Source organism: Botryllus schlosseri, chromosome 7, assembly GCF_051294905.1.
Source record: "Botryllus schlosseri isolate E-star chromosome 7, Bs_hap1, whole genome shotgun sequence".
In the NCBI taxonomy this organism is placed as follows: domain Eukaryota; kingdom Metazoa; phylum Chordata; class Ascidiacea; order Stolidobranchia; family Styelidae; genus Botryllus; species Botryllus schlosseri.
Window position 1 is genome coordinate 20,390,097 of NC_137242.1, and position 16,481 is coordinate 20,406,577.

The 16,481-nt window shown below is 42.6% G+C and overlaps 1 protein-coding gene across 1 annotated transcript in view; it reads left to right on the plus strand.

The window, feature by feature from the left end:
• The window catches only part of LOC145442861 (uncharacterized), a 65,713-nt gene that overhangs the window by 19,751 nt on the left and 29,481 nt on the right, over window positions 1-16,481 (plus strand). Inside the window, exons 2-3 of the mRNA XM_080320891.1 lie at window positions 14,942-15,050; window positions 15,133-15,288. Of these exons, the coding sequence (XP_080177017.1) occupies window positions 14,942-15,050; window positions 15,133-15,288 (265 nt within the window). The remainder of the gene's footprint in view (window positions 1-14,941; window positions 15,051-15,132; window positions 15,289-16,481) is intronic.

Genomic DNA, 16,481 nt, shown 5'->3' on the forward strand with positions numbered 1-16,481 from the left:
TATTCGCAAAATGATAACGAAAATTCGCATAAATGTAGGGGGGCCTCATAAAATCAAAGTAAGCTCTATTAGCGGATGCAGAAATTTAATGATCGACTACTGTTTACGGTACCAGATGCTACATGGGTACATATATTTTCACGGTTATTCGTAAAATGCTAACCAAAAATCGCATAAACGAAGAAGGAAGGCCCTCCTCATAAAATCAAAGTAAGCCATTTTAGCGGGTGCAGAAATTTAATGATTGACCACTGTTTACGGTATTATGTTCTACATGGGTACATGTATTTTCAGTTATTTGCAAAATGATAACATTCGCGTAAATGTAGGAGGGGGGCCCTTTAGCTAATGTCAAAATGGATAGAGATCATAAAATCAAAGTGAGCTCTTGCAACTAGTGCAGAAATTTAATGATCGACTAATGCTCACGGTACCGAACTATATTCTACATATGTAGGCAGTAGGCCTACGGTACATGTATTTTCACGGCTATTCGCAAAATGATAACCAAAAATCGCATAAATGAAGAAGGAAAGCCCTCCTCATAAAATCAAAGTAAGCTCTTTTAGCGGCTGCAGAGATTTAATGATTGACTACTGTTTACGGTATTATATTCTATATGGGTACATGTATTTTCAGTTATTTGCAAAATGATAACATTCGCGAAAATGTAGGAGGGGGGCGCTTTAACTAATGGAAAAATGGATAGAGATCATAAAATCGAAGTGAGCTCTTGCACCAAGTGCAGAAATTTAATGATCGACAACTGTTTACGGTACCATATTCTACATTGGTGCATGAATTTTTGTGGTTATTCGTAAAATGATAACTAAAAAATGAGGATTGATGATTGACCCCTCTTTACGGTACAATACCAAGATTCTTTATGGATACATGGATTCCGCGGTTATTCGGAAAATGGTAATACTTGAACAAAAGCGCGTAAACCGGAGAAATAGTTGAAAAAAGCGCGTAAACTGAGGAGGGGGGGCCCCTCGAAAGCGCGTAAATCAACCAGGGGGGCCCTAGGCGACCGCCTACCTCGCCTACCCCAAAAGCCACCACTGCATGGTAGGTTACGGCTAGGGACGAAAGATTTTTAAATGTGAAATTCAGGCTAAATACGGAGCACAAATTATGAAATTGCTATTAAATCGCGCTGAGCGCGCAAAAATTTTCAGTTTAGCTCAGCTTTGCGCCCCACTTCTGATGCTTTCACGCCCCCCAGTTTGAGAACCACTGATGCTTTCACGCCCCCCAGTTTGAGAACCACTGTCTTAGAACTATCACGGTGAAATAAGAAACGATAATAAACTATAAGAAATAGTTTAATAAAGTCTTTGCATTATTTCGATTTTTAGTACGCATTTTATCAATATTCGAGAAAAAGTTTCTTCAGACTCTCGCAGGCCGCACAGAACGGTGTTGCGGGCCGCATGCGGCCCGCGGGCCGTAGTTTGCCCACCCCTGCGGTAAATAGTCTATCGAACACCAGAGACGCGTTGCTATTGGTAACCTTGACGGTCGCATTGAAATCGCGGTGTGATATGTTTTGTTATAGCTCTCTGCGATATCCCCCAACACGTGGATGTAGCGATGTGTGCGGTTATTGACAAAGTATCGATTCAATACATTGCGTGTTGTACGGATCAGTCTTTCTATGACGCTAGCCTTAGTGTCGCTGTTGGTAAAAGAGTGCTTGACGTGGTAGTCTCTAAAAAACCTTTGTATAACCGATCCGGTAATTTCTTTCCCGGCATCAGTCTGAACGACGTGTGGCCTCTTATGAGCGAAGACCTGGTTAAAACCCTCGATCATATCTATCGGACGCTTTCGTTTCGTGGCGTGTAGAAACATATATTTCGAAAAACAACAAATTGACACCAACACATAACGAAAAACAACAAATTGACACCAACACATAACGATAACCGTCATTGCTACTAGAGATATTAGACAAGTCCATGAGGTCACTCTGTATCTGAATAAATGGCCCGCTGACGATCGTCTTCTGGCGTTGAAATTTGCCGGTATACGGATAAAGCAGGGTGTAGCTGTTTTCTTGTTTCAAATCCTTCTTGCCGGGGTGTAAGTATTTACCACGATAGCTCGCCGTGGCTTTGATATCAAAATATTTATCCTTGTTCGTCATCGTCGTAGGCCGTCCACGACCCGTAGAGCGGGGGCGGCTTCTTGTTAGATCGCCGGCTACGCCTGATGATCTCTTGAAGTGGCGGTGATCTTAACTATCTTGCTTGTAGTGGGGGTACTTGGAGACGACAGCGCTTTCGGTGTTACTTTCGAGGTGACCCGACCCGGCTTCACTTCGTGCAGTAATTCACGGAGAGTGGCTATCTGATCGTTCGTGAACCCGTTAGAGGTGTTGGTCATCTTCATCTGAAGAGGCTTGTCGATCTGACCACCACGTTGACTTTTTTATACTTTGAGATGGCAGAGTTATACAAGGACAATTTCTTGTTAGCCGAGACGTCCATAGTCAAAATCGCGCTGATCGATCAATCCAACTCGGGGTTCAAATCAGTCGCGTTAGAGGGAGCTAGAGGGTTAGGCGATATAATCACTTTTTTGAAATTCATTTTTTACCAAAAACGTATTTCAACAACGATGCCGCCAAGGGGAGGATTGACAAGATCCCACTGATAAAACCGCCTCTTTGAGTGTTGGCGTGTAATACACGTCTCTTGGTCTTCAAGCTCAGCTGCCTATTAGTCAACTTCCGAATCTTGTCTTTTTGCGGGTGTAAATTTTGTATACGGCGTTTTGACAGTCGCAGATTCCCGTTCAAAACATTCACGCAAACTTCGCAAAATGCTTTCACCAAACCAGAAGAGCTCCCCAATAATATATCCTTCCTTATCGCGGGCGACAACTTGGACAGGAATTTCAAAGTCTCGCCATGCTTTTTAATATGACAGTGACGCTTGGGCAGCGATTTGGACCGAGCCATTATGAATATAGTGGTCAAAGTGTGGGCACTTTCGCTATTTATAGTGGTGTATACAACACCAGTTCATCCCCAGGAAATACACTCGTTTTAACACGAGTAGAATCGGGTGTGGCTTGGGTCGGGTCTGTAAAAAGGTATCCATGGGGCGTTTTTGTCGCGTCAGCATACGCATCAACTAGAAACTTGGAGTTACCCGGGAACTTTTGCTGGGCAAGCACTCGAATCTGAGAACGATCTCTAGGATTACGCATCATATTCAAATACTGAGCGCTAAGGTCCCTCGATCTTTTGGACCGGAAAAATATATTATGTATTAGGAAATAAGTAGAAATATTATGAAATAAGTAGAAATATCTTTATGATTCGCGAAAATAGTAAAGAAAGGGGTTATTTTTTCCGAAAATTCCTGTTTATCATAATAATCAGGAGCGTAGGACAGGGGCGGCTTGTCGCCAACTCATCCAAGATAGAGAGATCCGAGTAAAACTCAACTCCTTGCTGCTCGCTGAAGGAGTCTTGATAAGCCGTATAGCAATAGACAATTCTTTTAATTCGACCCTTTGATATTATCGATATTTTTTATGACTTTGAGTATAAAAGTGCTCTTCCCAGAAAACGACGGTCTTGCCAAAAAGTGCTCTTCCCAGAAAACGACGGTCCTGCCAAAAGACAGGACTTGCCTGTCGACAAATCCATCACCAAGTCTCGACGACTGTTGACAGAACGAGACGTGTATTCACAATAACATTTCTATTTATAGCCGACAAGTATTCACAAAAACACTTCTATTTATAGCCGACAAGTAGAAAAATGACAGGTACACGAAAAAATACATAAATTCCGAGTGTCACACAAACAACACGAATCGAATCGTCTACTACACGCAGGGAATCTTACAATGTCCACGAGACCGTTTTTTTTTACACCAGAAGCGAGGTGTCATAATCGGCGAGAGAAGACGAAGCATCATCAGGGCTGAGTGGTGTCCACGAGAGCGTCTTTTTATACCCAGAAGCGAGGCATCATAATCGGCGCAAGGCGAAGCATCATCAGGGCTCAGTGGTGTCCTGGCCAAGGATCGAGGTCTACGTGGGGTAGGGTAAGGTGATATCCCGCCGGGCGACTTCTTTGTTATGATTTTAGTCAGATTCGGTCTTGGTAGCACTGGCGACTAATGTATGATGTCTCTGGCATGCTGTGGTGTCGCCATGACAAACGGGGCATCAACCACGGTAGGTGATGTGTCAACGGATTTAGGCGCCGGGGTGCGACGATCTTCTCTATGACCCGATCGGAGATAACCCTGGTTCATGAAGCGGTAGCGATCGTTGTCGTTTCTTTCGTGAGTCAAGCGCTGATTGTGGCTCTGTACGCTGCATGTGGTACGGTCGGTGGGGTCTGTGAAGCCAACTTGACGACGATTCAAGATACGGGCATCAGACAGCAGCCGGCTCCTCACATCGTCGCCTTCATATGTGAACACGGGTAGAAACTGCAGTTCCGTCACACACCGCAACAGGTCGTCTCGAAAGCTCACCCATTCTAGAAGACAAAGGATAGTTAGACATGTGTCAGGTAATGACTATCACCGTTTTTGTTACCTGGTCTCAAGGTGGTGGCAGTGTGTAGACACTCCTGTAACTCCTTCTTGATGTGAATCGTTTGCTGATCGGTCAGATTGTCTTCCAGCAGAATATCATTCAGCTCAGTGACGCGATGCCAGTTGGCTTGGGTGTTGCGGTGAAGCCTATCAAGTGAAAGCTGACCGGAAACATGACTAATGAAATCTGTGGCTGAATTATGAGTCATCTGGAAAAACAAAAATAACACACATATTACAACTCAAACGCTGCCTTCGAAAACTAGTCGCAAGCGACAGGCGTTGATGAAAGAAAAAGCGTTCAATGTGGAACACAATTTCACAGTGTGCACCGAAAGATAAGCAATGTATCCCAACAAAATAGTGTCTTCGTTTTAACATGTCTTTGACGTGCCGACGAAACTCTATAAAATAAAATTACTCATGTGTGTTGCAATATACAACCCCACCTGTTTTTAGGAATTCCATGCGACTCGACAGGTCTTGCAGCTGAGATGGTCGAGGAGGACGCTAGCACATTCTTGTGGCTATGAATAAATGTGCTTTAGCAACGACACAGCTAAGAGCATATTTACACACCACCAATCTCCTCCAAAATGTTTCTTAGTCTTCTGACGTCCATGTTCAAAGCCTCTATATCTTCAAGACCTCAGCCAAAAGTTCCACCCGGTCTGCCCCGCATTCATGTCGTATGATCAAGCCAAACAGAACGCCAATCTCAAACTTGTCGTTGTGCTTACACGGAGGTAAATGATCGTACCCAGACATGTACTCCCGTTGGCGGGAAGAATTCTGCATGATCGATGTATTGATCCATCTGAGAATTGAGACAATTATGATTTCAATAAACTCATTGTATTATACAATCATTAAACACAATAATACGTTTTCCCCACATGCCGTAAGCTATTGACCTGCGGAGTTGATGCTATCGTCTGTCGTCTGTTTCAAACAACACGAGAAAACGAGCACTATCGTGAAAGGTTCAAGATGCATGGAATAATTTCATTCGAGTCAGCATGAGAGCAAAATGGGAAAACAGATAAAAAGCAGAGATACGGGTAAAGACAGTGTACATTTAAAAAAAATAATAGTTCCAAGGGTCTCATATGAATACCGTCTGATTCGACTATTCGTTTACAGTAGAGGTGAGACAAGGCTGACCGAAATTGCTCATAGGTTAAAATGGAAGCATCTTTCCGCACAAAACCAGAATTAACATCACCGTGCGGTTTTTTGTCAAATAAAACTTTCCGGTAAGTGTCAGCAGTCAGTTTGTTTACTTTTGAGAGCCCTTTGCGTGAGTACTTAGCTTCATTGCAGTAATAGTCTTTGCAGACAGACCAACGAAGATGTTCGATTGTGCCTCAATTTTGAAAAGACCACTGGTCCGTCGATCATATCGATTACGAGCTTTACAACAGGCACGTTTATCATTAAACGAGAGAGGATTGGCAAAAAATTCACTACGGTGCTCGTCACAGGCGATTGCTGGAAAATATTTGTGGAAATTTTCGAAAAATTCTGCTTGTTTTTCGGGTCGTACAACTTTTAGCAGGCTGTCAGAGGAGCAAGCTGCATACCAGCTATCAGTGTCAGAATAAGCTAGTTCAATGGACCGTGGCAGGATGTAGGTGGACAGATACGAATGGAACCGTAATAAGGCCAACTTCGCATACCCATACACAGAGTAAACAATGTGGTTAGGTTGGCTCCAAACATGTTTTCTCAATTTCATGGACACCTCAAAAATATCTGTGGATAACTCAATCATCGATTTAAATCTGGAGTCATTTACCAAGACCATAGCTTTTAGACGGTTAACAATCTTGACATCAGAATATTTTGTACAATTTGAGAGTTTTTACCTATACAGGAGTTTGAGATGGGTCATCATCAGCCCGTCTTCTAGCCTCGGTTATCGTATCTACAAGATAATTGAAACATTGAATTGGTTCAAACTCTATAACTTGATATACCTTAGTAATGATTAACCCGTTCTCGAGATACCACTTCAATAGTGGTGTTAATAGCAATGATTTTGTGGCCTGCCGAGTAGCAATCAAGAATTTCTGTGGCCGCTTCAAAAAACCATGTTGTTCAGCAAATGCCCTCGTATATGGGCCTATATCATCACGACTTACGTAAGCATGTTTGAACAGGGGACAGAACTCACTAAAATGCTCCTTAAGATGACTCGGCACATGAATGTCGACCTCAACGTCCCCAAATAATTGATCTTTTGACACCAACTGTAAGAGTTTCGAACTTGAGAGGACCCGACATTTCACCATTTTACTGGATTCGAGAGTTTGAATAAAGGCAGCTATATCACTTCGTTGGCGCATAATGACCCATTGACATTCTGTGATGTACTCCAATTTATACCCCACTTTTTGAATATACTGGATTTTACGCTGCGTCGTGGCCCAGCGGGCTTGACGATCCGGGCTGACTCCCAAGTCGCAGCCGTGTCCATGGTGAAAACACCCAAACAGCTCGAGTGCAACAGGCGCTTGTGGGGTTCTATAATACCCATCAATACAAATCTGGAGCAGGCCAATACGATGCTCAGGACCATTGAATTGATGTTGGATTTTGACCCCCCGACAGTGCGCAATGTAGCTTAGCCATTGGTGTGACATTTTTCCATGGAGCGGTGCCGTTTTGTCCTGGAGAATAGAGTAAAATCTTCATTAGGTGACCACAGACAAGGATAGCCAGCCAGTAATCGTGAACGAACCGTATCTAAATAGAGACAATTCGCGTCTACATCTATCACCTGTTCCACAGGTAGCGCGTTATCACCATATATTTGCTGTTTGATTTTTGTGACTTCAGATTCCGCATAACGCAGTGTAACAACAGAAAGACCTCCTCGTAAATTTTCACGTATCAACGTGTGTATATGGCTATACTTTTGATTCAACAAGGTAAATACAGGTGGTATATACTATTAAACACAAACCTCGATGCTAGAGTGGGCAATGCTATACCGTCTTTAGTTATGTCGATTTAATAACGAGCAAATTGTTGCTTGTGCTTTGTGAGGGCCTCCAGTAACGGCCCGACATCTAAACTGACATAGAAAGATAGATTATCACGAAAAGTAGTCATTTTATGTTCTGCCCACTTTGATTGACACCAAAGATATTTTGTTCATCAGTTATATTAGACCGTTTCAGTTTGTTATAAAATGTATGTGGTCTGATGTATGTGGTCTGCTATACATTTCTCATCCAATACCGATAAATCAGTGAAATAGTTATACCAGTGGTTCCCAACCTTTTTCTACCCATCGCCCCCTTTTCAAGGTCAACACCGATCATCGCCCCCAAAATTTTGTGTACCGAAAATTGGGCATACAAACTGTAATCGCCGGCGGGTTGACTAAAAAAAAGGTCAAATTTTCGGCTCGATGTCTAATTTGACACACTTTTGTAACTAAATTTCCGTGGGTTAACTAAAAAAAAAAAAAGAAAAAAAAAAAGGTCAGCCGTTTTGACGCGTCATCTCCCCCCTATCGCCCCTTCGCTATTTTCGGCCCCCGTCGCCCCCTTTGTCCATTTTCGCCCCCCTGTCGTCCTTTTCGCCCCCCTAGACCGCTAAATCGTCCCCTGGGGGGCGATATCGCCCACGTTGGGAACCAGTTAGTCGGAAAAAAAGCCTTCCTTGAAGCACAGTTATGACAACGTGTGCATGCGTCATAACTTGTACCGGCGCCAAGATACAACGTCACATCCAGAAATCGAAACCGACTAGTTGACAGAGACATATACGATGTCCCTCTCTTAATGATACTGATAGGGTCTGATAAGTATTCCACCAGATATGGGATAATCAAAGGTATATCATAACGAGACCCATTGAAAGAGAATACAGGTAATTGACTCAAATAATTCAAAAAACCCCGGGAAATTACGGGCGAAGGCCACCGCGGCCGGGGCATGACGATTTACATAGTGCACATTAACAGTCTGGTTTGGAGTCGAGCCTTTTTGTAATATACTTTCATAGTCGAAAACCAGGTTATATGGATGGAAGCGAGATGGATTGGGCACGATTATCCCCAACTCGTCCAACGCTTCAAATATAGTAGGCTCGGGTTTGAATATGCCACCACGATAGTGATTAGGAATGTCGTTGAAACAATTATGACGACCGAGAAAATATTTTGAACAGAACAGGCGATGACAAGTCTCACAGCTATAATTCTTGCAATATGAGTTCAAATTTTAAATATAACATGAATGTCTTCCCCCGTCTTAATGAATTGCAACAAGGAAACATGACATGGTACAATCCTTAACCAATTAACCTAGACTTGCCGAATATCAATGTTTGGGTAACACTAACGCCTCAGTATTAGCGTGATGCCAAAAATCGTCCTTTTCGTATGTCGTATTTCATGTAATTGTCAGGTTGTTTCAATTCTCAGATTTAATTGTCAGACTGTCTAAAACGCACAAAATTCCGCTTAGTTTCAACCAGTGTTTCAGGGGGCTATCGTAAGAGGGTTATGACGCTATGACTAAACCATGTGCCCAAGGAATTCCTGAACGGACAATGAATAAGCCCTGGAATCCCGTCCCCGCGGACCAGTAGACCCGGAATGGATGTGGATGAGATGATGACTATAAAATCCGTACGTATACTCAACAAGCACGAAATACACACGTAACGCTAGAAACGATCAGAAACAGATGGTGTCTCAACGGAAATATCCGTCTTTAATTTTGCGTAGGCCTCGGATTACAGCTCATTATCGGTTTAGGTATCGGTAAATGACACCATACATCAATATGAAATAACATCATCAACGTTTTTACGTTCAGCCCGAATGTATACTTCGACCTGACTCATACAGCGTTCCTTACACCTCTATGCGAGATTCCCCGTCGACGTCAACTGTACAGATATCTAGCCGTTCCTGATATCGAAACAACCACCCCAGTATCATAACCATATCAACCATAGTAATCACATATTTCAAGCAAAATTTCGACGGTCATTTCCTCAATTCGCTTCCATGTACGCCTATATATAAAGATAACGTACATCGCCGTATGACAAAAGATGCAACTTGAGAAGTTCTACATGCTATATAGCCTATAGAAGTGCAGCATATAATATCGATTATGAGACAGTGTATTCTATAGTGTTGCGGTCCACAGCTGCAACACCAATGGGTTGCGAGTGTTAGTCTCATCGAAGCCGACCCCATTAGTCCTACTTAAGTGTGGAAATTCTATATAGGCTACTAGTCGCCATGTGATGCGCGGAAGCGGTAAATTACCAAAGCTCGAACGAAAGTGAGCTCGGCTATAAGTAAGCAGATCAGGAATCATAAAGGAATATCGGCTTAGCGTAGTAAATAAAATAGTGGAAACACCACGAATACCAAAACAATAACAACAATATTACACGAGCAATGGCGTGATATTCCTCAATTTACAAAGTAATTCCTAATTGGGATGCAGTTGTAGAATCATTCTCTCGTTGGTTCTGTACTTTCTAGACGCAAGGCTCTGGAGTTAAAGTAAGAGCAGCCAATTTTAATTGGGAGGAGTCGAGAGTGAAGTTTGAGTCGCCACTTTGAGTCTTGCGACGGCCGAGAGTATGGTTGAGCACAATGATACGACTACTTTAATCTGAATCGAGTATTAAATTTTATGATTTGTGTTGAGAAGTCAAACACGATTTTTTCGAGCACTGAAATTATTCGCTCCTCGCATCTGGAAGTTAAATTATCAACTAGAGTTATGGTTTGGAAACTATTTTCCACTGTGGCAGCTTTGAAACATTGATTGGTCGTGTCGCAGCATATACGAAAAATATAGTACAAAGCTACGAGCGTTACTGGAAATAACACATCTTCGAAGTCTGATCATGATCATTCAACAACATTGCTACAGAGTTCAATGAAAACAGTCTGGTCGCAAAAATACCAAAGAATTGTTAATGTGTTGGAGAACTGGCTTTATATTCTTCGTGGTGACATGAAAGGCACATATTTGGACGTTGATTCGATTACTCAATTCGACTCGAAGCATAATGAAATAATAGAATCGAATCATTCAGGTACTCGCGCTTGCCCAGCACTTGTGGTGAGTAGAGTAGGCCTACCATAGAAATTTGTACCTCTGCCAGGCCTGAGTTGCTGTCGCGCTTCAAACAAATATCCACCGGTATTATTTTTAATATTTCTAAGATCCTGAAAGTAGGGCGTATCACAGCACATGTTGTGTGCGCCACATCTATAACAGGAATTTGCATCAAAACATCGCTCAGTCTTAGCGACACATTAATAATATGTACAACACTCAATATACAGAATTGTCGGAACTATGCCCATAGTATACATGATGCAAATGCGTCATTAACACAGGCGCACACATTTAGTTGCATGTATTAGCTATCCTACTATATAAATCGTCTTGAAGATATCACGAACTCTACAACATTATCTGTTGAAACATCCTTCAAGTCCAAATTAATCCGGTTCACTCGCCCAGCGTGTAGTGGCCTACTTGTCTTCTTTGCTGTTTGTATTTCACACAATGTAACAAGAAGTGCTCTACAGATTCCTCTGCAGGGTTGTAACCACGTCGCAAGGTTCCGAGTCACAAGTCAATCTCACTTTTATAGTTAGGACTCGAGTCAATTCCAGTCATTTTCAATTCACCACCGAGTCAAGTCCGAGTCCAACGCAGCTAGTAGAGGGTCGCATCCGAGCCATAGTGTTTTGACTCGAGTCCGAGTCCAAGCCATTATGTTCACTCTTCAGCTTTCAGTTCAATCCGGTTCAATCCACTTTTTTAACTCTGCTCGAGTGAAAAAGAATGACTCGCATTCATTATATAGTTATTTTTCACAGTCAGATTCTGGCCCTATTTTCGAAGTATCAGGACGGATAGACGAACTACCAATAATGTCGTAACTTTAGTATTCTTCGAAGTGACAATGAGAAGTCTGTCTGGACCGTCCTAGTCTCGAGTCATATGATTTGGTTATAGTCATGCAGAGGACCGTAACGGCCGCACCCCAAACCCCCCAATTGGGGGCGAGCGAGCTCGAAGGGTGCCCAAAAATATTTAGTGAATTAACGTCAATTACAGAGTATTTTTTTGGAAATCTAGGCAATTTTTTCAAATTTTTTTTTCGCGATGTGCACGATTTTATGTTGCCAAATATCTTGATTATTGGGCAGTTGGGCAATTTTCCCCAAAGAAACAATACGCATGATTTATAGAAATGGGCATTTCGACGTCGGCCATTACCGCGCCACGACGCACCAAGACATGAAGTTTTAGGCCATGTAACATGTGACTCGGGAGAAGTGTGCCAGAACGATCGGTAGTGAGAAAACCTTTGCCGAAAAGGACTGCCGACAACTTCGATATATATAGGCTACAACATACATGCATTGTCCTCCATAGGCTCCTGAATGGCTGGCGCCGAATGTCTCTGCCCTGACCATCTGAACCCCACAAGACAAATGCCATCCCGCAGGGAAAAATATTTGCCAAAGAAGAAATACCAATTTTAAATCGTGTGCGTCTAGTTTGTAGGGTCTACGTTTGGGTGATTTCAATAATATCTTTTGACATAGCAGACAGGAGGTCACGAAATAACATCAAGTAAAAAAGTCATTATATGAACGGGTCCACTCGAAGATATTTAATTATTATATACGGGTCCTACATTTTCCAAGATACCTCACTCAGCTCTACCGCCAAATCTGATTACGTGAGTAAAAAAGTGATAGCAATAAATATGCAATTCCCGATCATTTTGACCGACTCAATCATGAATTGTAGAAATTTTTCGGTCTTAGCGCGTTTAAGTGGTATATGGTAACTCACTAAACAGTACACCAAATCTCGCTGATAAGTAGCGTAAAAAAGGTAAAGGCTGATGAGGTGGTCTGGGGAGTGAAAAGCCCCCCATAAACTTGGTTTATCACCCTATAGGAAGCTCAAGACCAGCGTTTTTTATTTGAGGGGCGGCTGACGAAGTGCTGTTTCGGTCCTGGTCATGCCAGTGCTGGGATCAAGTCACTACCTTCGAGTCACAAGTCATTTCGAGTCATCGCAAATTTTGACTCAAGTCAAGTCAAGTCAATCTATGTTTGAATGTGACTCGATTCAAGTCGAGTCACTCGATATTGGGAGGTGACTCGAGTCAAGTCGAGTCAAGTCAAGTCAAGTCACGAGTCAAGTCACAATTCAAGTCAAGTTGTCTTTCCGAAGTATACGAGGTATGATTAAGTCCTTGCATTCGCTATATGTTTTAAATCGAAGACCGAATAGACTTGAATAGACATGCAAAAAGGCGGTGTATATAGCTCTCGCGCGCGTAGAATTGGTGAACTACATAAGTAGGCCTAACTTTATACCCTACGTCTGTAATAGCGAATGGAATACGAAACGATAGCGTAGTGGTATAATCGACAGCTGCAACACCAATGGGTTTTGGGTTCGAGTCCGACCGAGGTCGACTCCAGAATTCCTATCCTATTGGCGGTTTATCTAGGCTGCTTCTCGCCATCTCATCCGCGTGAGCGGTGTCTTAAAAAAGCCTAGAAGTGAGCCGCAGTGCTACAAGTCGGCAGCCTGTAATCAAAATAATGGAAATCGGCCTGTTGATGTAAATGACCATTGTAGTCGACAATCACCATAAATACCACTGACAACAACGAGACCTCAGATAGTTGAAACGAATTGATAGGATGCACTGCACAATTACATATCCATGGGATACAATTTGAACCTGCGCCAATGGTTGGCGAGCAATATAAACTATGTTCGAGTTCAATTTAAATCATACAAGAGTATTGGTTAAGGTTGTTGCCGGGCACCAATAACCTCTGACTAGTCTATAGTGGATTTTCTTGCTTTTATATTGTGTTTCAACTAGTTACCGACAACGTACGCTGTAAGCTCCAATCACTTCTTTTGCAGTCAATTTATTTGTTATAGAACAATGGAGGTTCAGTAAAACGCAAAATCATTGAATGAATGGAATTGATCGCTCTCACACGTCAGACCAGCATATCGAGAACAATCAGAACATGTGAAATATACAGCGATCTTTATCGACTCCGATTTCTTGATGACTTGAAATCGACTAGTAAATTTTGCTCTGAGTCACGAGTCAATCCACATTTTTGAAACGCTGAGTCAAGTCCTACGAAAACAGGGACTCGAGTCTGACTCAAGTCAAGTGATGACTCGAGTCATGCCAACACCAGTACACCATGCACACCAGTACAAGTCGAGTCAATACAAAAATTGACTCGAGTCGAGTCATTCAACGGATTTGAAAAAATGACTTGAGTTAAAGTCGAGTCATGACTCGAGACATTAGAACCCTGATCTTCTGCTCTGCACTCCTGACATAGTGTATTGTCAGAACATCCAATCTTATGCAAATGTTTGTTTAGTCTGCAATGACCGCTTCTCAGTCTAAGGAGAATCACGTCTATTCGACGTGTCCCAATTTTTGCTATATCCGTCGGAAGATCTTGCCTACTTAACAGATGACTCAAGAGTAATAATAATTCCCCGACCTTCCAGGCGATGCTGCAAATCTGGGAATACTTATTTATTTGCGGTCACTCCAGAACAGAATCAATAAATTCAAAATAACCGAATGAATGCTCTCCATTTCGTATTATCAAGTGGAAGATAGCTGGGTGATGCATCACATCTTCAACGTAATTTCTATAAAGAAATGGGACTAAGAGTCGAGAAAATGCAACTCTAAAAAATTGTGTGCCAGAAATTTCGCAAAGAATTGAGAAGCGAGGACGAGTGACCATGGTTGTAATGACTCGCGACCGACTCGAGTCGCGATATTTTGTCGATTCGACTTGAATAGAGTCATTTTGATCAATACGGACAATGATTCCACTCGACCTAATTCAATTGGTGTGTTGACTCGACTTGCACTCGAGTCATTGCGCATGATTCCACCAAGTTTGATGACTCGAGACTCAGATGGCCACGACAGGCGTTTCAAAGTATAGTAAAGTAATCGCATTATTGGTATTTCGTCCATCAGTACTGGTACTTGAATATAGGGCGATAAACTGCTAAGAGTGAGGAAAATATGTATATTACGATCTTAATATTCGATATAACACAGGCAGAGTGTAAAAACGTGGGTTGAACGAGAAATGAACTCGACGAAACTGGACAGCGAATAGAATAACTTGGACTCTTACTCGAGTCTCAACACTATGAATCGTACTCGAATCTCTGCACCCCGACTTGGACTCGGACTTGACCCATGATAGTCATGCGTTTTATGTTTGGATTTTTGCAACCTGTCCTACTCTTGAATGTATCCTACTGCTACTCTTGTCATAGATCTATACCTGCACAGAGTCCCGATCGATTTGCAGATCCGAAATGCACACCGTCACGTATAATCTCCCAAAAAAGGAAGAAGGAGGTCGACCCCAAGTATCTGTTCACGGTAACAACGCTATTCACAATGTTCAGGCCTATATTCGGGCTCTCCGAATCGCAATGACATAGCCACGGTGCTTTATTTTAAGATATTGATCAAAAGCCGGATCAGATGCCGAAGGAGTCATTTACAAAGAAATGTTCTAAAAGAGGGCTTATAGCGATGATTTTATTCTGTTTGCTAGCCGTTGGAATCATAACACTTTTCGCGCTTCATTTCGCGCATCAGGGAACATGGTTCCGAGGTTAGTGCAACGAATACACAGAATTCTTCATCAGCCGATGACTCAAATCATATTATTGATCCTGTACAAACAAATTGCCGTACTATAAACGACTGTGTTGATGACCAATATCCCTGTTTGGGAGGGAATTGTCAGATATGAATTTGGAAAACACCTCATATCTATCTGTAAACGTTATCAATGCTCTGTATCAGCTTCGAAGATTTAGAATATTCAGTGCGGAAAAGATTGCACTACGAAGTAACATATTACGATATGGAACCCCATATTCTCACCCACTCAAGCAACACTACGTTTCTAACAATCCCACGATAGTAGTTATATAGATCGCTCAACCGGTGGCAGGGGTAGTATAGGGCCCGCTGGTGAGGTGCCGCGAAACTCGTGTTGGTGATGGCACCCTTTTGACCCCCCCTTCCGCTGGTGAGGTGCCATGTGTTCTTATGGGATCTCTGGTGATGGTACCCTTTCGGGTATAGGCTGCGTCGGTGATGTGCCGTGAAAACTCGTATTGGTGATGGTACCCTTTCAGACCCCCTATCGCTCATGATGTGCCATGTATTTTTCCGCGATCTCTGGTGATGTGCCATTGTTTCTTGCGGGATCTCTGGTGACTCACCATGTGTTCTTATGGGTGCGGCCGTGAATCGCCCTTTCGGGTATGGGCATCTCTCGACCGGTGTTGAATATGTATCGGGTATGGTAAATAGTCACGTGATTGCTCCTTAGTTAATGTGTATATCCCAAATTATTTTATATGACCGATTCGAGGTAATCCCAACGTTTACGGTGAGTGCGACTTCGATATATCGTTATTCTTATGGGCGCGGCGATGATTCGTACTTTCGTTGATAGAATGCTAGCGGCATGTCGTACTTTCACCAAAAAGGGTGTGAAATAGTTTGCTAAATCTAGGAGTCAGTCGCTTGGTAATTAATTTACCACGGAGCCGGCGTAGACGGCGATTCCAATACCAACAATAGCCGCGTTCACATATTAACACTCCAAATAGGTGTGAAATAGTTTGCAAACCCGGCGATCGCTGACAAGATAATATCTCAGACATACGCGACTTGATGTTACAGGCATATCGATCGCTCACGCGGTGAAATTTTCGTAAGCAGTTTGTCACAGAACTTGATTTCACTCATAAAGATTTAATAAGTAACGAATAACAGACCGCCAGTGTCGGT